The sequence below is a fragment of the Marmota flaviventris genome, chromosome 10 (assembly GCF_047511675.1).
Source record: "Marmota flaviventris isolate mMarFla1 chromosome 10, mMarFla1.hap1, whole genome shotgun sequence".
Taxonomy (NCBI): domain Eukaryota; kingdom Metazoa; phylum Chordata; class Mammalia; order Rodentia; family Sciuridae; genus Marmota; species Marmota flaviventris.
In genome coordinates, this window is record NC_092507.1 from 13,410,227 (window position 1) to 13,431,053 (window position 20,827).

At 58.4% G+C, this 20,827-nt stretch overlaps 1 protein-coding gene across 5 annotated transcripts; it reads left to right on the top strand.

Moving 5' to 3' along the window:
* The first annotated feature begins 294 nt into the window (after nt 1–294).
* On the top strand, nt 295–19,444 carry Klhdc7a (kelch domain containing 7A). Of its 5 annotated transcripts, XM_071617405.1 has the most exons (3): nt 295–3,032; nt 16,121–16,236; nt 17,095–19,444. In XM_071617405.1, the coding sequence occupies exons 1-3, from the start codon at nt 820–822 to the stop codon at nt 17,244–17,246; spliced, it is 2,481 nt and encodes an 826-aa protein (XP_071473506.1). In that variant the 5' UTR covers nt 295–819; the 3' UTR covers nt 17,247–19,444. The 5 variants fall into 5 exon arrangements, with proteins under 5 accessions (XP_071473506.1, XP_071473505.1, XP_071473507.1 ...); XM_071617404.1 differs by lacking the exons at nt 16,121–16,236; nt 17,095–19,444 and adding an exon at nt 6,293–10,717; XM_071617406.1 differs by lacking the exons at nt 16,121–16,236; nt 17,095–19,444 and adding an exon at nt 6,297–6,651 and having other exon boundaries at nt 296–3,032.
* The last annotated feature ends 1,383 nt before the right edge of the window (nt 19,445–20,827 follow it).

Below are 20,827 nucleotides of genomic sequence, written 5' to 3' on the forward strand. Positions count from 1 at the left end.
GGATCCAGGGTCCACAGTGTTAGTGACAGGGGACTGAGCAGGCGTTGGGGGTGCCAGTCTGTCTCAGACTCTCGCCATGGAAGTTGGAGGAGAGGGTGGCCCCACTCTAACTCTCCTCTCGGGGCACTGGTGGGATGTGCTGCTTCTTGGCAAGGCTGGTTTCTCTTAAACTGGGCAGGCGGGGAAGGAGGGCAGAGGTGGTCGAGAGCTGGGTCAAGTGGCTTGGCCGCAGGCCCTGGGTCCAGCCTCCCCTGCCGTGTCCCCCACTTGACCAGGTGAATGCTGACCCCACTATGGGGACAGGAGCCAACCAATGCCAGGCCTGCTGTGGCTGCACCTGCCACAGCCTCACCACACCCAGACCTTCCTGTGCCGCGGATTTGCAAACGAGAAAACAAAACACACACACACACACACACACACACACACACCAGCCAACCCTGTGCGTTTCCTGGCATCGGGTGACTGGTTCAGAGCGTCCTCCCTCTTCACGTACCCACTGGGCACTGCTGGCATCCCCAGCTGCTGGCCGCAGAGCCGCCTTAGGTGGCTGACCTCAACTCAGCTCCTGGGCAGACCACCCCTCCCGACACCACCCCCAGGAAGCATCTAAGGAGGCCAGTCGCTGAGATCGGCCATCCCTGGCCCCGGTGGCCACTCTGCCAGCTCAAAGTCAACTTTGCTCCAACTCTCAGCTGGCCAGCCAGGGCCAGCCCAGGGCTCCCTCCCACTCGGCTCAGCGGGACCCAGAACCGTCCCTATTGGGCAATCATTAATCGGATTCCTGACATTCCTCTGCCCCAGGTCTGCCTGAGAAGCATGCTCCCCAGAGGGGCCGAGGCCCAGGACTGGCATTTGGACATGCAGCTGGCCGGCAAGGTGGTGCTGTCCGCGGCCGTGCTGCTCCTGGTGACCGCAGCCTACAGGCTGTACAAGTCGAGACCGGCCCCGGCCCCCCAGGGGAGGGCGGGGGCCAGGACCAAAGCCCGGGAGGAAGCAGAGGGCTCGGGGCAGCCTGCCGCGCAGGGGGCTTCTCCAGGGTCCCTGCGAAAGCGCCGGAGGGCCAGCAAGGAGGCTGGCACGCCACTGGGCTGTAGCTGGGAGGATCCAGGAGGCCCCTGTGTCCTGGCCACCGCAGCCACTTCCAGAGACGGCCAGGCCCCCAGGAAGGGTTCTGGAGAGGAGCCGGGCGGGCAGCGCCCGGACTTGGAGTTGGTGCCCGCTCCCGGCTGCGGCCAGGAAGCCGGAACAGCTGCTGGCGGTAAGCCTGGCCCTCCCCGCCGCCCCCGTGTAGGCAGTGAACCCGAAAGCTCTGTAACTGGACTTGCTGTGGCAGTGGACGGTGACTGCGTGGGTGGTGAGCCAGCTCCGCGGCCGGATGGTGGGACCCCTGCACACCCGGGGTCCGGGAAGCTGGACCCCCCTCCCTGCTGGACATCTGCCAGAGAAGGCAGCGGTGACATGAGCCAGAGCCAGGCCTTGCCCCCCAGCACAGGGGTCAGCAGGGAAGAGACTGGGGCCCTCCAGGCCACCTCAGACCTGGGCCTGGCCTTGCAGCAGCCGGAGGGCGCCGGCCACGCGGCCTACACGTTCTCGTCCAGCGCCCGGGTGCTAGTGGAGGAGAACCTCATCGGGAAGGCGGAGGGGCCGGGCCCCCGGCTGAGGGGCAAGGTGTACGACTACTACGTCGAGGCCACCTCCCAGGCTGTCTCCAGGCTGGCCCCCGGGGCGCCAGGTCTGCCTCAGGCTCTGTCCCCTGGGCCGGTGCCAGGGCCCCTGGGAACCGGAACCGTGTCCGGAGGCGAGACTGGCGACACAGAGGGAGGCGCTGAGATGGCGGCCTCTCCCCAGCCTGTGCCGTCCCCCTCTGCACAAGGCTTGGGCAGGAAGGAGAGCCTGCTGCACATCGCCGACCACCCAGAGCTCCAGCTCCAGCTGGATGGCTTTGGGACCCCCGCTCCCTCCCACCCCCACCAGGGCCCCCTGCCCAGCCCTCCTGGGAGCAGCGCGGAGCCCCGTGTGCAGCTTGTGGCCGGGACCAACTTCTTCCAGGTGCCGCTGGGCCCCGCCACGGCCCCGGACATCTGCCTGGATCTGGGCAACTGCTGCGAGGTGCTGGCCTGGGCCAAGAGGCAGCAGCTGGAGGCCCTGAAGGAGGCAGCCTACAGGGTGATGAGCGACAACTACCTCCAGGTGCTCCGCAGCCCCGACATCTACGGGCGCCTGAGCGGGGCCGAGCGGGAGCTGATCCTCCAGCAGCGGCTCCAGGGCCACAAGTGTCTGGTGGTGGCCGACATGTGCCCGCAGGAAGGCTGTGGCAGCCTCTGTGGCTATGACGATGCCCGAGACACCTGGCACCCCCTGGCTCAGCTGCCCCCCGAGGCCGTGTCCTGGGGATGCGCCACCTGCACTCTCTTCAATTACCTCTTTGTGGTGTCAGGCTGCCAGGGATCTGGGCGCCAGCCCTCCAATCGCGTCTTCTGCTACAACCCGCTGACGGGGATCTGGAGTGAGGTGTGTCCCCTGAGCCAGGCCCGGCCGCACTGCCGCCTGGTGGCCCTGGACGGGCACTTGTACGCCATCGGGGGCGAGTGTCTGAACACCGTGGAGTGTTATGACCCCCGCCTGGACCGCTGGGCCTTCGCCCCTCCGCTCCCCAATGACACGTTCGCCCTGGCGCACACGGCCACCGTGTGTGGCGATGAGATCTTTGTCACGGGTGGCACCCTGCGCTACCTGCTGCTCCGCTTCTCGGCCCGGGAGCAGCGCTGGTGGTCCGGCCCCACGGGGGGCAGCAAGGACCGCACGGCCGAGATGGTGGCGGTCAGTGGCTTCCTGTATCGCTTCGACCTCAACCGCAGCCTGGGCATCGGCGTGTACCGCTGCAGCGCCAGCACCCGGCTCTGGTACGAGTGCGCCTCCTACCGGACGCCCTACCCGGACGCCTTCCAGTGCGCCGCGGTGGACGGCCGCATCTACTGCGTGGGGCGCCAGCGCATGCTCTGCTTCCTGGCCGACCACATCTCACCCAGGTTTGTGCCCAAGGAACTGCAGGGCTTCCCGTCCCCACGGGGCACCCTCCTGCCCACCGTCCTGGCCTTGCCCGTCCCTGGTATGCCTCAGACCAGGGTCTAGCAGCCCTGGACTGGGCTCTTCCTGCAAAACGGGGAGCGGAGCCCACCCCACCCATCCTCTGGGGCCATGTCTGGGGGCCCAGGGATTTGACCATGAAGGGGAAATCTAACCCCGTCTCCTACCCTGGCTGTGGATACACGACAGCCGGTTCTGAGGCCAGAGGCAGCCATGTCTGTCTGGATGACAGCACTTTGCTTCAAATCTGAATCCTCGGGGGGCCCCCACCAAAGCTCAGGGGCACAACCTTATCACAACCGCAGTTCCAGGAGCCTGTGACCCCAAGAGCCTCTCGAGCTGGTCCCTCTGGGGATGGCTGACATTTGGGAAGTTCCCCTCCCTAAGTGTTGGTCCCTGGGTCCCACCTTTGGTTCCCAGGAGCGCCCCGGCCGTGGGTGGGAAGGACGGAGGGAGCTGGTTTGGACAGGACCAGAGAGGAAGCCGGCCCCGGGGCTCAGGTAGCTGCAGCTGGGGACCCGAGGACCTTTGCTCGCCGTGAATTTCCCAAAGTCCACTTGACTTCTTGTTCCCTGGAATTCTGTGGATCGGGAGGAAGAGAAGCGTCCATTTTGAAGAGCCACCGTCTTGCAGGGGTCTTCCAGGAGCAGGGCGGGGTCCTGAGAGGGAGGAACAGAGGTGACTGGATCGGAGCCGCCTTCCTCCCGGGCCCCTGCTCAGGCCCACGGCCGCCTGACCGCGGAGCTCACTGCCCAGGTCTCCAAGTCCTTCCCAGGGCCCGGCCCTCCTGCCTGGACGCTGGGGTAGCCGTTACCAGTCAGCACCGCAGGGACGTGAGCAATGATGCATGATCTGCCCAGTCTGTGCCTTGCGGTCACCTTGGCCTCATCAGATGGGAGGGGACAGTGAGGACACTGAGGCACACAGGGTTCTGTGGAGCCTCCAGAGACGGGGCCTCCTTTCCTGTCCTTCCATGAGTTCGGGACGGGAGGAGACGGGTCCCTGGGAAGGAACCTGGGCTTCCAGGAAGGGAGAGGGACAGGTCCATTCTGTCACCACAGCCTAGTTCTGTCTCTGAGGGTGGCACAGGCTTGTATGGGGGAGCAGTGATGCTCTCGGTCACTGCCAGTAGCCGGGGAGCTGGGAGGAGCCAGGGCAGGGCCTGACGGGGGAGGACAGGGGACGGCTTGGACCTCAGTGTCTGCAGAGTCCTTCCCCAATCCCGAGGGGTCCTGGCCGGAGCTTGCGTCTGCGGCAGCAGCTGGGGCAGAGCTGGGGGTCTTTCTGGAAGATGCAGAATTGGATCAAAGAATGAGGAGGAGGTTGGGGTGGAGGTGAGGGAGGTCCTGCCGGACACAAGGGGCCGCCCTCCCTAGGTGAGGCCTGGGCAGGTGAGGCAGTCTGTGCCGTGGCTGGACCCACACCACAAGGCTGTGTTCGTACTTGACCCTCCCTGGGCCCAGCGGGTGGGAAGGTGGCTTCAGTGACAAGCCTCAAGGGAGGCCCTGACTGGCCCGCGATAACAGGCTGGGAGGGTGTGCTTGGGGATGGACTCTGCGTGGGAGGGGGCAGTGGAGCCCACCCAGGCCAAGGCGGGCCTCTGGCGAGGAGCCGGCAGAGGGTCAGACACAGCGGGCTGCATGAAGTCCCGGAGGGGCTGCAGGCCCAGGAGGAGCCAGGACCCCGCTGGGCAAACCCAGGGGGTGGGATGCACACCTACAGCAGGGACCAGGGAGCGGTCCCAGGAGAAGACAGCAACTCTGTCTTCATAGTGGGGAGCGCTGAGATGGGCAGGGCCCAGGTGACAGGCAGGACGTGGTCCCCAGCAGATCTCGCTAATCATCGTTTCCCAAAGAGCCCTTACGATGGCCTCAGAGCTGTCTCAGTGTAGTGTCCCAGCTGGCGGGCTGGTCTGGAGTTGGGTTCAGGGACAGAAGTGGTCAGGGGATCGCGGCAGAGGAAGGAAGACCAGGGAGCCTTGAATGACCACCTGGGGCCATGACCCCCGGGACTCGTCCGTTCACTGGGAAATGAACACTGACCACGGGCCAGGCGCAGTTCTAGGACCGGTTCCTGCCCCCGGGGGCTCACCTGCTAGTGGAGAAAAACAGGTGATTGGACAAAGAAATCGCAAAAACCAGCAGAGAGCAGCCGAGCTGCGCAGGTGTCGGGGGAAAATAGGGCAGGGCCAGGGGCCAGTGTCAGGGGGTCACTGTTTTAAATGGGGTGATCAGGCTCCTTCTGAGGTGGCATCTGAGCAGGGTTCTGAATGGAAATCCGGGAGACGCTGGGACCCGGGATGGGAAGGCCAGCTGGGCCACTAGCAGGGCTCTGCCACACCAGCTGGGGAGGACAGGGCCACTTCCACACGAGTGTCCCCTTAGTGCAGAGGAGAAGCAGGTGCCCAGCCATTGTGGGTCAGCTGTTGGGTCAAAGGAAAGAATTCAGGACACCGACTTCATACAGCAGATCCCGGCTCAGAAACAAGGAGAGAAGCAGAGTCCCCACATCCGGGGAGCCAGCGGCAGGACTGCGGGTTTGTCACAGATGCCACACCCAGGTGTCAGCTGTCAGCCTGCTGAGGCCTCCTCCTGGCTCAGACTCCAGGATTTGTACCTGAACTTGCTTAATATCCGGGGCCTGTTGACCTTGTGCCCATAGCCTCGGGTGGCCTCTGTGTCACCTGGCTGCCACAGGTCATCTGTCTTGCTTTTCCAGTAAGAGCTTTCTTTCTTTTTTAGGAAAAGAAAATAATAAGATTTGGGGTGCCTTCCCCTTTAAGCCAGCCATACCCATTACGGAAAAAAAAAGTGGAAAATAGAGGAAAGTATAAAAAACCTCCCTGATTTTGCCAACCAAAGCGTCCCCTACTGTGGCGCGTCCCTCAGGCCCTTTTCTTCCGCGAGGGTTTTGTTTGGCTTGGGCTTTGCCAGGGAGCGATTATGCTGAGTGTACAATCCGGGGGCTTCCTTTCTCACGGAGCGTTTCAGAAGAAGCATTTCCCCGTGTTATTACAAACCTCAGTAAACACCATTTCACTGGTTGCCCGCTATTCCATGGAGTGAATGCGTCGCGGTTTATTTAAACATCCCCCTCCTGTTGGGCCTGTGGATTTTTTTTCCCTGTTGATTTTTTTTTCCATCATAAATAAAACGTCCTTTGTTTTCTCCTTCCCTCTGGGGCCTCCATCAATATGTACAAGAAAGCCCAGTCCAGGTCCTGCCTGGAACAGCCGAGCGATGGAAGCACCTAGAAGCTGTAGCACTGGCCTGTGGCCAGGGCCGGACCCCTCTCTGGCTGTTGGACAGAGCTGCCCCTGGAAGTGCCCAGGTGGAAGGCCACGGCTGGCCGCAGGAGCCTGGCCAGGTTCCTTCCTGGCCCAGTGGGACCGGGCACCACCCCTGCTACAGCCACCCTCCTGGGCCTGGGGCTGGCCAGCTGCTGTGGTCACTTCACTAAGGCCCACAGGAAGCCCTTTACAGGTGGGACCTGAGGCTCAAGGACCTGAAGGGAGTTTCCCTCAGTGGCGAAATCCCCAAACCTTCTGTTTCTTTGAAAGTGTCTCTCCCACTCCGCGGGGTCCCCTTTCTCCACGGCCCTCTCCCGAGGCTTTGTATCCAAGGACTTAGCGTCAGCCCACCTCCTGGACTGTCCCCAACCCGCTCTCCGCCGACACCGATTGATCACCTTCCATTTCCGAACTCTGAACTCCAAGGAGACGTTCTTAATTCCCCTGGTCCTCAACACTTACATCTGTCACCTGGATCTGTCCCTCAAAGAGATGCTTCCAGAGCTACCAGGTAAAGGAACAGTCAGCTCAGGGTCAGTCTCCCCACAACAACGGGTGGCTGCCCCGCGCCAGCTGGGGAGAGGGTCCTCTTGCCTCTCTCTCGAGGCCCTGGCCTCACAGGAGGCTGAGAATCAAGCCCCTCTTGTCTGAGGAGGTCGGGGGTTGCTCAGGATGGAAGCTGCTCATATTTCCCACCATCCAGGTTCAAAGCCATGAGGCCTGCGCCCTCTCCCGGGTGGCTAGCTCCCGGGGCCGACCTGCTGGGCTGGGCCTCTCCGAGCTCAAAGCGCGGAACGTTTCCCGGGGCGGGACCCAGAGCTGAGGGGCTTCTGAAGGCTCAGCCCCTTGGGAAACCTTGAGAAGGTGCCGGGCTCCGGGGGGCTGGGAGCGTCTGGCAGACAGACGGGGCACCCAGCACCCCACCTTTGTTATCTCCCCCTAGAAGGGTGGCCCCAGTCCCCCTCAGAGTCCCCTGAAGCTGTGGCTCCAGGCAGGTGCGAGGCTGCGGAGGTAGGAGGGAGATGGACCGGGAGGGAAGGGGTGCCTTCAGGGACCGGGGAGCAGAAGAAAGGCACCCCAAGGGGACTCTGCAACAGCTCCCAGCGAGGGTTGTCAACGGGATGCAGGTCAAAATAGAACCAAAACGAAAAAGCTGATCAGTCCCAGGGGCCCTTTGTGTTCGAGGAGGAGGAGGCGGAGACATGGATTTCACACCCAGAATAACAACAGTGTCCCCAGCATCCGGCTCAGAGACCTGCTGTGTCACCCCCGCCCTGGCTGGCGAGGCTCCGCTCACGGCATGGAGGAGAGACACACGCAGGACCCACACAAGTTCAAAGGGACTGTGTTTATTTAAATGATTATTAGTAACATGACACTTGCCTTTTTATTACTAAAAAACTGGGAGAAATATCATCATCATCATCAATACATTTATCGAACATTCAAAGCTAATAGGCTTTTCTATCGTCCCATTTTTTTCAAACTGATTTTATTGTATTATTCTTTAAGAGATGGGGTCTGGCTATGTTGCGCAGCTTGGCCCCAGACTCCTGGGCTCAGGAGATCCTCCTGCCTCAGCCTCCTGAGCAGCTGGGGCTAGAGGCAGGTGCCACCACACCTGGATTCTATTTTCTTTTCTCCTCAAAACAAAAGGTTGATTGCAGAGCAGGTCAAAGTCTCCCCTTCGCATCCGTGTGTCCACTCCTGAAATCTGGTCACGGGACTTGATTTGGCCATCAAGTTACACACGGGAAGATCCCAGAGGCTTGGAAATCTCTTGAGCACAAAGTTTGCTCTCCTGGGACTCCTAGACACTGTCCCCTGGGAACAAGCCCAGACGAGTCTCTGGACCATGACAGACACATGGCCCAGTTAGCCCAGTCAATAGCCAGCCAAACTCCTGACCAGCGAGCAGGCACCCAGCACCTGCTGATCACAGCTGCCCCAGGAACCCAGCTGGGGACAGCAGGCTGGGCCCTGCTCTGAGTTACTCCACGTTGTCCAGGGCAGTGGCTTTCAGGCTGTGCTGAGCCCTGGGTCACTCCGTGTGATCAGGTAGCCCTGGGTCCTCAGCTTCTCCATCTTGAGCACAAGGGCTCAGGCAGGACGCGTGGTGACTTGTCCGGGCAAGTAGACAGCCACCAGATGTCGGGTGCACAGGACTCATGGAAAAGAATCACCCCCGGGTGCAGGATCACAGCACAGGCTGATAAATAAATCATGCTAATAAAATGGCCACCTGTGAATTTATTGAATTAAATCAGAGGCACACAGATGCATGAACGTATCAGGGGAAAACAGGCCCTAGGGTTTATCAGACACACCAGACGCTGAGCCACGTCGCTCCCTCACCCGAGGCCCCAGCAGCACACGCCGACCTGCATCTTGTCGGGCCACCTGGTGAACAGAGGCCCACTCTGACCGCCCGCAGGGGCCCTCTTTCACCTGCATCAGCCCTTGGCCTTTGCTTTCAGTTCTGCCTCTAACCCTGTGGGCTGTGGTCACCCTTTATCAGCTACTCCACCGCCTATGTGTCATGGTGATGCGTGACTCGAATGCTCGGTCAGTGATTGACACGAGATTAGAATACAAGCCCTTAGACGGCTCGGCTCACGGCTACCAAGTGAACCACGGGTACTCGGTGAATCAGAGCCAATAAAATGGATGTTCGTGTGCATTTGTTGTTATTCAATAAATGCTGGCCTTGTGGGAAGTCTCAGAGGTGTGGCTCTGCTGGCTCCGACACGACCGTGATCGTTAGGAAAACCCCCTGTCCGAGCCCAACCCAAGGGCCAGCGCACAGGTGCGTGACAGGAACAGAGGGCTGTGGCTTTAGACCACAAAACCTGGGGCTGACTCCCAGCCCAGCCATGGGTACGTGGCACCACAGTCCTGTGAGGTAGCAGAGTGCCACCGTTTTGTAGTTGGCAGACACTGGAGTTCAAGAAAGTGGAGCCGTTTTCCCAGGGTTACGAGGCCAACCCGACTCCTGGGTTCCTCGGTCAGCCGTGTGTCCTGCTGTGTTCTGTCCAGGACCAGAGCCTGGCCCTGGGGCTTGCCATTCAGCCTCATCCCTCCCAGAAGGGCTGGCACTTCCCCAGGACACAGGAGCCATCATGCACAGGGGACAGCCCTGAGCCAGCTCAGAGGATCTTATAAAAATCAACAGATCAACTCCTTAAAAAATAGTCTCTGGTGTCTACCGACTGCCAGGCGCTGTCGCAGACTCTACGTGTAGAAATTCACTTAATTCTTAGAACAAGCCCACGTGGACACGACTGTTTCACAGACGAGGAAGCTCGGGCACAGAGAGTTGAAGTAACCTGCCCGAGGTTGCACAGTGGGTGAGCGATACAGCCCGCCGGGCTCCAGGGAGGCACCACAGCGTCAGGGGAGATGCAGCAGCTCCAAGGACAAGGACGGGGGCGGGGTCTGCTTCCTCTCCCCCAGCCCTGGAATGTCCCAGGCGCTGGCCATGCAGGCTCCACGTGGCCCCGCATAAGAAGGCCTGAGCTCTGCTGCCCTCTGGGTCTAGTTCCTCTTGGTGTCTCACCATTAGGTAGAGGCTCTGACCGAGGGCAGGAGCTCCGTGACAGTTTATTGAAAGACAGTATAAAGGTGACAAGTGTCACCCAGGAGACCGCCTGGCTTCCAGGCTGCCCAGGCCCCTCCTGGTCTTCAGGGGCCAAAAGCCCTGCTGGTGGTTTTGGGGTGCCCTGGAGTATCCGGGCATGGGTCTGGACCTGGGAGGTGAGGGCTGAGACCCCAAATCCTGAGGTCACTCGCCACAAGCAACAGCCCTTGTCATTGTGGCACATGACACTTAGTTGGCATGGAGATTCCGAATCTGCCATCGTCCCATCTCACAGAGGAAGCAAGGGAGCCCCGGAGAGCTGTCCCAGCTGTCAATACCGTCCCTCGGCGCCTTGAAAGCTGGCCTCTCGGAGGTCCCTTCAGGGTCCCTCCCTCCTCGGGGTGCCCCTCGCGTGGTCCACGTGACTCCTCACTTCTGACACACAGTCTTTGTCACTAGTCTGCTGTCCCCTGAGCTGGACGGGGCAGTGATGGTCTTGAGCACCTCTGTCTTCAGTGCCCGGCGCTGTGTGGCGCAGAGGAAGCCACAGCACAGCTGCACCTTGTTTGCATATGGTGACGGGCGGGTGCTGGGTGCTGTCCCCGGCCCTGCCACCCTGGCCAGCCGGGCTGCTTTCCTGTCTGCAGCAGAGACGGTTCACCCCCCTTCCTGCCCTCAAGCTCCGCCTGCCACCAGCACACAATGGTGGCGCACAATGTCAGGGTGGCAGCTTCCGGAGCAGCCGCCCAGTGCTGAGCACACCTGCCCTGCGCCAACCACGGGCACCTGCACCCGGCCCAGGAGCCTCCCAGCTGCTGAAAGCCGCTCTGCCCATGCGCGGGAAAGCCGCTCGGCTCGGGGATTTGGCGCCCCCTGGAGGATGCTCAGCCGAGGTCTGGAGGGGGCTGGTGTCTGAATTCCCAGCACCTTCCAGCTGTTGGTAAGAGGGTCCTGAGGCTCTGGCTGTGCACCAGTTCCCAGGCTTCCCAATAGGACGAGCCTCAGGAGTCCTTGGCTCAACAGTGTGATAAAATCCCTTTGATAAGCTGGGCACGGTGGCGCACACCTCTAATCCCAGCGGCTTGGGAGGCTGAGGCAGGAGGTTTGCAAGTTCAAAGCCAGCCTTAGCAACTTAGCGAGGTCCTGAGCAACTTAGGAAGACCCTGTCTCAAAATAAAATATAAAAATGTTGGGCTGGGGATGTGGCTCAAGCGGTAGCGCGCTCGCCTGGCATGCATGTGGCCTGGGTTCGATCCTCAGCACCACATACAAACAATGATGTTGTGTCCGCTGAAAACTAAAAAATAGATATAAAAAAAATCTCTCAATCTCTCTCTCTCTCTTAAAAAATATATAAAAATGTTTAGGATATGGCTCAGTGGTTTAGGGATGTGGCTCAGTTCAATCCCTAGGACCCCCCCAAAAATACCTTTGATAATGTCTCAACAGATATCCCTGCCAATGCCCACCTGCTCCCTGTCCCTGCACAAGACCACAGACAGGTACACTCTCTTTCCCCAAGCAATTCCCTCTTGCCTTCTTCACCACCACCAGTGACAGCCCTGCTCTGGCACCAGCCCTGTCCCCTAACTCCTGAATGGTTCCAAGCAGCATCTGGTAGGTTGCCCTGCCGTCCATCTGTCTGCTCCACTGTCTAGTTGTGCCAGGGTGGTGGGCAAGGTTGCCCAGAGACCAAAGAAAATGCCCAGCGACAGTGTAGAGGTCATTAGGCTGATTTGAGAAACCCTTATGGGGACGGTCCAGGGGCCCCAGGCTGGCAGCTCCCTGGTGCCCACCCTGCTCCCCCAACCACAGCGCTTCTTCCTCCTGGTTTTTGGGCCAGTGGTGGCCGCTGGTGAGTGACCCAGATCCTTTCCACCGTGCCCTCAGTCTGCACCTCTTGCCATCCAGAGAGGGGTTAATATGCCAGGCTCCCTCCGAAGCAGTGGCACCATCGGCGTTAGCCGGCTTGATTTGCAGGAACAGCACCCCAAGGGGCAGTGCCAGGCTCATGTGCAGACAGCCACTTGCTGCAGGTCACACGGGCTGCCCCTCATTCCCCGGAGAGAAAGCCAGTGTCCCTGCGATAGTGTGCAGCTGGTCATCCTGGCCTGGGGGGCTCTCAAGGGTCCCTTCATTCATTTAGGATTTGGGAGACAAGAGGGGACATTCAGGGACATGGTGTCCTTCTGCCCCCTTTGCTTTAGGAATGACACACCTCTTTTACAAGGTTGCTTTGATGTCACTGGTCGGATAGGACAATAAGCAAACACCACAAGCACCAAACACACCATAGAAGGAAAACACCACACGCACACGCACACACGCGCACACACATGCACACACACGCACACATGCACGAATACATGCACACACATATACGCACACACACTCACATGCACACACGCACACACAAGCACACACAGAGGCCAGCTCCGCCTGGCTGGAGCATTTCTCCTACAGTCACGTTTACCTGGTGGCATCCCAGCGTCCCTGCCTTACAGACAACCCTGGCCTCAATTTGAATCACAATAAGTTGAGTGATTTCTTTAAAAAACAAAACAAAACAATCTAATATGAGGCACCCACCACCTCCTGGAGCCAGTACTCAGGGGACCTTACCTGCCTGCAGTTAAGGCTTCGTCTTTGTCTGTGGACGCTGTGTCACTTCCTGAGTCACAGCGGGTGGGCAGTGGGAAAGCAGAGCCTGGTCTCACCAGCTCAAGGAAGCCCAGGCGATGTCTCAGAGCTGGCTGCCAGGGGAAAAAAAATTGTTGTGAAATACACACAACCCAAAATTGGCCACTGCAACAAAATGTACGATTAAAATGTACGATTCAGGGGCACTAAATGCGTCTGCAATGCACGTCTACTTGTGTTTTATCTGATTACAAAGACCCATGAGCACCCACCGGAGACGATGTAATTGGAAAATCACAGAGAAGCCCGAGGAGACGGCGGGCCCACTCCCGCCCAGCTGTGCCCTGTTCTGTTTTGACTTCTTCATTCCCACATTCTCATTACCCACAATTTTAAAAATAAAAAAAAATTGTGGTCTTCCTCTCCACATGCTTTTTCCCCTCTTGGAATATTGTGACTACTTTTGTGTGGTAAGTTAAAAAAAGAAGAAGGCATATCACCGAGTCTCTTTTTACGGTGGTAAAATGTGCACAGTATAAAATTCACCGTCTTAACCATTTGCAGGCTTGCAGTTGGGTGGCGCCCAGTACCTGCACTTCCTGGGGCCACCAGCCCACTGTCTGTCCCCCGAGCTTTTCCGTCTTCCCAAATGGAAGGTCTGCACCCACTAAACCCGGCTCCCCCTGCCCTCTCCACCCGCCCCACCCCTTGTGTTGTCTTTAACTCTGGAAAACCACCTTCCCACGGGTGTGGGCACCCTCTGCTCCGCCAGCACAGATAGTTGGGAATGTGCCGTAAGCACAAAGACAGATGGTTTCATTCATTCTGGAAGGTTCCACAAACTACACAGCACCCAGCTCAGTGGTGTGCTTTGAGCAAGAAAATCTGATGATGAGCTTCTTCCTCAAAGTCCCCAATATTTCCTCTTGGTCGCCCCTGGGCAAGATGAAGGGGGGACGGCTCTCTGTTCTCCGCATCTTTCCTCCATTCTCCTGCTAAGTTAATTATTTTTGGTGCTTTGACAAAAATATAGTTTGGGAACAGCGCAGGTAAGCAGTGTGTTGATGGTGACGCTGTGGCGTGGGTCCTAATTATGCCTTCAGAAGCATTTACGGGGACGTGGGACAGAGTAGCTGTAATTCCATATAATAGTCTCTTCCAGGGTGTGTGACATGGGGACAGGGACGGTATTTATAGAGCGTGGCGCTGCAGCTACAGAGGACGAGCAGGACCAGGGTGGGAAAGCGCGGCGGACCCCGGGGTACGTCCCTTTCAGGAGGCTGCAAGACTCAACAGACACAGCCCCCCTCCCTTCCTCGGGTGCTTATTAAATGGGCGCTCTCTGCGAGGCGCTAAGGTGACAGTGTGAGCCACTGGGCACACGCAGCCAGGAGCTCCAAGGAATAAACAGGTGAACAACTACATAAAATAGTGACAGATCGGCATAAATTCAGTGCGGGAAATAAATGTCAGGCTGTGATGGAGAGTGACAGCAGAGACACATCTGAGATGGTTCTCGGGGTGGCTTCTCCTAACAGGTGGCATTTAAGCTGGAAGAGAAAGATGAGAGGACTTGGCTGGAGGAGGGGGGGTGGGGAGGGAGGCCAGGAGAGGGGGGAGCAGGAGCAAGAGGAGGAGCAATCTGGGGGACGGGACCGGAGCAGAGCCCTTGTGTCCTGTCCCAGGGGGGACAGGGGGACCTGAGAGGTGCCGGGTGGGTGAGGCCAGCCTCTGCAGCGTGGAGCAGCCAGAGGAGCCTGCAGCCTCACTCCCAGCCGGCTGGGAAGCCTCCGGAGGGCTCTGTCCCTTTTGCACTTCCACAGTCTTTCCATTTTAGGTAGTTGCTGAAGCACAGAAGACTCCCCCCAGGTTGTCGGGAGTCCTCCCTGCCACGCCCCAGCCCCCCGCTGTGCACAAGTCCCGCTCCTGTGGTTCACTTGTCACCACTGAGAAACCGACACGGACACCGTCTCCTTAACCAGAGTCTGTGCCCCTGGGCAGCTGCGGGAGCTGGCCGGGTGCTGGCAGAGTGCCCCGGTGATGGGTTTCCCAGCTGGGGTGATGGGCTTGGGAGGAAGACCACAGAGGCAAAGGCCAAGGGTCCCTGCCACTAGCAAGGCTGATCACCGCGGATGTCCACTGACTGTCCTGTCTCTTTCCTCTAGAAGGAGATCACTGGGCACAGCCTGATCTGGGAATTCAGCTCCGCCTGGTTGTCAGGGGAGAGGGTCTCCATGAATTATCTGGGGTTCTTCTGTATGGAAGGTCAGTCTGTCCTCACCCACTCACTCAGTCTTCCGTGGGTATCAGTGTGGACTCAGGACACTGACTTTCTACTCGGGGTTAAATTCTAATACTCTATTTGATCCATTCTCCTTGCTTTTAGGAGCCCTTTCATCCTCTTCTGCGTCTCTGTATCATCCATTTTCTGTCACTATAATAAAATACCTGAAGCCAGGCTCTTATAAAGAAAAGAGGTTTATTTAGCTCACAGTCTCACAGGTGTCAGGGCGTGTGCAGCATCTATTCGGCAGGGGAAGGCCTCATGGTGGGTGGCACCCGGTGGCAGGAGCCAGTGTGAAAGAGATCACAGGGTGAAGTCTGACGCACCCGGGAAGGGCCCGGCCTGCTCTTCTGTAACTTCTGGAACCAAGTCACTCGGGTCCCGGGCAGTGCCCCCAGGACCTAATCCCCTTCCACCAGGCCCCTGTCTTAAAGTCCCACCACCTCTCGTGCTGCCATTTTGAGGACCAAGCTTCCAAGAAACCACACCCAAGCCATGGCAGGCCCTGGAACATGCCCCGTCCTCCTGCTCCCTACCCTCTGCCCTGCAGATGCTGGACGACAGACGTCCTGCCCAGTTCCAGGCTCCGTCTCCTCTCCAAGGAGCCCTGCTTCCCTTGACCCGAGGCGAGAGTGATTTAGAAACAATCACTGGGCTGGTTCCGGGTTCTTAAGTGCCAGGGTGGCCTTGTCTGGCCACTTTGAAAATTGTCCTTCTGGCTGCTGTGGACAAAGTGTATTGGTGGGTGGCCCGAGAGGAGTACCAGTTAGGAGGATACGGTGACCTGGGCGACTCCACAAGCACACAGGGGCAGCTGGAGTGGGTCGGGGGATTGCTGCTGTGCCCACTCTCCTCGGCCCTGCCCTCCCTGCCTCTACTGGGGACCTTCCAACGCGTTCCCTAACCCCCGCCCCATGCAGCTCAGTGGCTCTCACCTTTGACCTCTGCGTGGGTCCTGGGGAACAGAGCCTGGGTGGGGCTCCTCTCCCCTCCCCTAATCCACACAGAGCCTGGCACCTGCCCCACCCCAGGAAATGCTCCCTGAGCTGAATCCGCTGTTGGGGGGACAGAGAAGCTGTCGGCGGGCGGTGGATGGAGCCCCATGGACAGGGCCCGGGAGGCGGGGCGCCTCGGTAAACCCACTTTAGAAAATAAACTGTTGGCAGGTTCTCTCTGCACGTTCATTTGCATGGAAACAATTGTGTGCTAATTAAAACTGAGTCTTATCTGCTCGTTAAAGCAAGCCCAGCAGGCCCTCCGATTGGCAACACTGCCCGGCAAGACTCTGGAGGCTCTCTGGTAGCCGAGGAGGAGCCAGGAGCCGCGTCATCTGCAGGCCAACGTCTCCCAACGCAGGTGACTCCCGTGTTTGGCGGGCCTGGGTTCTGGGTTGGCAAGCGCCCACCTGTCAGCCCATCTCCTCGCGGCTCACATGAGCGGGGATTTCTAACCCTCCCCCCAGCCTGGCCTGGCTAGGGTTTGCCTGGCTCCAATCGCGAGTCTGTGGCTCAAATTAATAGTACAAACAGGATCTCAGAAGGGACCGTTTAACCTACTTAAGATAGCGCACTGCTCTGCACAAGTAGGGCCATTGGCACACAGTGAAGGAGCTCAGTGCGATCAGCCTGGTTTCCACCATGGAGGGGGATCGATCGGCAGGACCGGCGCCGGGCCACACTTTGCCAATGGGTAGTTTGTATCACCACATGTTCATGAAAGGAGTAATGCAGCAATTTACGGAAAGCAATCCCCTATATTCCGATTTCCAAGTAATTCTGGGTACTTCTCACTAGGCCTTCGTTCCAGCATCCCTGAAATGGGGTTACAGTTATCTCACGGGGCCGTTGTGAGGAGTTAATGAGTAGGTTTATATCCCTAAATGGGAGCTGGATTCACTCTGGCCTCCCCCCAAATCTGGGTAAATGAAGAGACAGACTCTGAGCTCAGCTGCTAAAGGGGACCGGGAGGCATCAATTCAGCCGCCACAGTATTCACGGGTCGAGAACAGCATCCGCCTGCCATCTGGGCTTTGCTACCAACTAGCCGGGTGACTTGGGGTCAGACTCCTCTCAGTTCCAAATGTCTCCTTCTCTCCCATGTGCTGGGAGAACAAGCTTGTGATTTTAACCTTTCCTTTTTTTTTTTCCCTAAAGTTGAATATGTTTATATGCTTCTATTCTGTTGGGGCAGAAAAACTTTCTTCTACCCTCTTAGGTTCAGTGCTTGAGAGCCTGCAAATTAAAGGAACAAAAGATAGATCGGCAAGAGAAGAGATACACCGTCTGCTAGCATTTCCACGCCCAGGAGTTCACAGAAAAGAAGCGAAACTCAAGAGGGAGTTGGGCTGCGGCCTTGTGTGCCTTTGAATAAAGGAAAGAGAGCTGGCTTCGGGAGATAAAAAACACAAGGAAATGTGGAGAGCCGGATGCGCCCTGCTCGGAGTCACTCCACGCTGGGCACGCAGCGGTTCTCAGCTGTGCTGAGCCCTGGGTCACTCCATGTGACCGAGCAGCAGTTTGTCCAGAGCTACTCCATCTTGAGAGCAAAGCACTAAGGAAGGACGCTGGTAACTTGTCTGGATAAACAAACACCCGCCAGATGCTGGGTATACAGGACTCATTGAAAAGAACTGCCCCCCTGTGTACAGCACAGTCATAAGATATGAACTGTTCATAAGTTAATTGAGCCAATAAAGAGTGGCCACCTATGGATTTGTTGAATTAAGTCAGAGGCACGCAGATGCGTGAGCCTATCAAACCCCTGTCACCAGGCCCCAGGGCTTCTCAGACACACCAGGCCACCAATGGACGCAGCCCCCTCACCAGAGCTCCCAGGACAGAGGGGCGGCGCACACCGACCCCCATATAAGGGATCACAAAGTGCACAGGGGACTAGCAGGACTCGGTCCTGGGCTACAAGCCAGCTGTGTTGCCCTGTTGACCTGGCCCTCCCCAAACTGCCTCTGTCCAGAGCCTGGCCTCGAGCCAGTCCTGAGCCCTGGGCAGCCCTGCGCCCTGAGCAAGGCCGTCTGCTGGCTCCTGAGCCCCGAGCACCTGCCGTGACCCTGCACTTCCATCTGCCCTCAGCCTCTGCGCTCCCAGGGCTTGAGGGCCCGTGGCCTTAACCCTGCGTACATAGTGGCACAAAGTGTGACACGTGACTCCAGCTGTTCAGGCCTCGTGAACGGAGACAGGAACGGAGTACAGGGACCCGGTGTGGCTCGCTGCTGATGGCATCTTGGTGACGAGAGTTGATGGAGGTGATGACGCTCGTCCGCTGACCGTTACTCGATGAATTCTGACATTGCGGGAAGACACCGGCTGTCTGGTCCGTTAATGGCATGACCAGCTCAGCACGGGGAGTAACGGGTGACAGGGAAGCTGAGCCACCGGGGCCATGTCAGGAAGGCCTGTTTGTGTGGACTCGGCTCAGTGTCCCCTCCCGTCTTGGTGACAAGAGTTGCTCTTCTCTCCTGGGCACAGGGAAGGTGGGGACCCCTTTCTCAAGGGGAAACATAGGTCCTGTTTTTCATCCCATAAGGGCAGGTCCGATGGCTCTGTCCGCATTTGTTGATTCTCAGTGGCCTTTGGTTCAAAATGATGCCACCCAGAGCTGGCACATTTGGGGACAGCACATTCTGCTCCCAGGGATTCCGAGTGAAACCACAGCAGGGTGGCCAGCGTGTGATGAGAGGAGGGTCCAGCCCAGGAGCCGTCGGGATGAGCTTCTCCTCTGCCTCTGGATGGGACCTGGAAGCCACACCCCAGAACTCTGGGAACCCCCTGGAAGACCCTCCGCTCCTCATTCATCCCACAAATCCCCGCTGAGCACCCGGCACTGACCAGGGGCCTTTATAGGCAAAGGGATTAATAAAGAGGATGATTCGGGGTAGAGAGGCAGGCTGAGACAAGGAAACGGGACACACTGTCACAGGAGAGGAGGCGTCTCCAGAGGAGGTCCAAGGAGTTCCCGGGAGAAGGGGGGACTCCACGCAGGACCAAGGGGTTCCTGGACCGCAGCACGTGCCCGTCCGAAGCAGAGACAGAGTTCATTTGGGGAAGGAGGGACACATTCACAGGAGGGCACAGGCCATCTTGAAGTGAGAGGTGCCATTCTGGGGTCCCCAGCTCCTCTGTGAGAGGAGCCTTGGCGAGGCTGGGTACGATGACACCAGTCCAGCGATTTCTGGTGGCCTGGTCAGTCTCAGGTCCTCGGCCGACGTGGTCTTCATCATCTGATCTGTAGAAAGCACTGGAAGGTCCATAAATTACAGTTTCCTCGAGAGATCACGGCTCTTCTTGCTTTATCTACTTATTGGGGGCTTCATTAACAGTGCACAGGAGAGGACAGGATTCCAGGAATTTGGGAGTCACAGGCCTAGAAGAGAGGGGGCAGCCGACCTGGAACTTGGGAATTAAAACCACTTTTTTCTTGTTCTTTCTCATCTTCTTTTTACCTATTTCTCATTCTTTCTGTCGGATCTTGATACAATAAAGAGGATCTTTGTTGGGTTCCCAGGAAGCATTTAGGTTGACGTAGTTGATGGGGAAGGAGGTCCCAAGGAGGCGGGGAGTGAGAGCAGGAGGGTGAGGGGCTCTGGGGCTCTTCACAGCCACATGGTCAGCCCAGCTGGGGGCCAGACAGGGCACCCTGGCCATTGTGAGGGGTGCGCCTGGGCGGGGGGGACGCAGGAAGCCCCATGGCCCTTCTGCTGCTGCACATGGGCCTTGGAGAGAGCCCCCCGGCAGAGTGAGAGGCGCTGGGGTCAAGGCCAGGCCCGAGGGTGTGGGCAGAGGGGCCTCAGCACCCTGCAGGGAGGGGGGGCCTGGCCAGCTGCAGGGGCTCCTCTCAGCTGGAATCCGACCCTCTGACCTGGAGGAGAGGCAGAGCTACAGGGTCATGGCCATTTTCTTTTTCTTTCCAAGTGGTTTCCAGTTCCCGGGGGAGTCGCCACAGACAGCTCCCCAACCCCCCCTAACCCCAGATGCTTTCTCCGTCTTTGTCTTTCCGGGAGGGCACAGTGGCCACAGGGCGCAGCCCACCCCCAAACTCTTCCGTATTCTCCAGTTTATTTGTTCCCTGCAAATAAGGACACCCTCCCGCAGAACCCCAGCATGACCACGGAAATCAGGACATCCACGCTGCTCCATGACAACCCGCCCCACGTCTCCACAACGTCCGACGTCAGCATGGCCCGCTGTCCCTGTCACTGCGGGTCCGATGGCCTCTTGGGAGCTCTGACTCCTGTGACCTTGACACCTCCAATGACTTCCAGCTGCTTTACAGAGCGCCCCGCGCCTGGGGTTTGGGCGAGATTCCCAGAAATGAGACGTGAGTCCCCACGAGGGTGTGGAGGTGTCACCCGATTGGGCCGAGCTCTGCTGGGACCTGTCCGTCACTCTTGATGAGGGTCCTGGGTGCAGGGGCATTTCTGCAGGCAAAGTCTCCTGACCCGTCACCTCTTCTGATTGCCCGGCTGGGATTCTAGCAGGAGACTGTCCCCTTCTCCCAGGTGCTGACTGTGTACACCAACACGGACTCAGGATTCTGCCTCCATCCGATGGATTATAATCGGCTCTGGTATGATTTATTTTGATGCTCACGTCATTCCAGATCTGGCCTGTGGCAGCCCCTCTGAGCTGGGTTCTGGGTTCTCTGTGACCTTATCTCATCAGACTTTGAGCATGTCCTTATTTTCTAGAGAGGAAAAAAAATTTATTCCCGCTTATCGTGCCCTTCCTCTGTCCCAGCTTTGAAATCAGCCATTTCCCCAAGGAGCCCTGGTTCCTCTTAGTGGAGATTGGTGTTTAGAAGCCCAGATCTGCATGTTAAGGGTGCTCATTGCTATGGGGCAGTGGTGCCCCCGCGCCCTCTCAGTGCCACAGACATCTACTTCCATATTTCTTTCCTTATCTATCTGCTCACAGTCACCCCCAGGTATCATGGG

Excerpts from the sequence above, each read along its gene's own strand:
- Klhdc7a (XM_071617404.1), top strand. The coding sequence starts at position 820 with ATGCTCCCCAGAGGGGCCGAGGCCCAGGACTGGCATTTGGACATGCAG. Across the intron at positions 3,033-6,292 it reads GCCGACCACATCTCACCCAG|AAAGCCCAGTCCAGGTCCTG; the intron begins GTTTGTGCCCAA and ends AATATGTACAAG.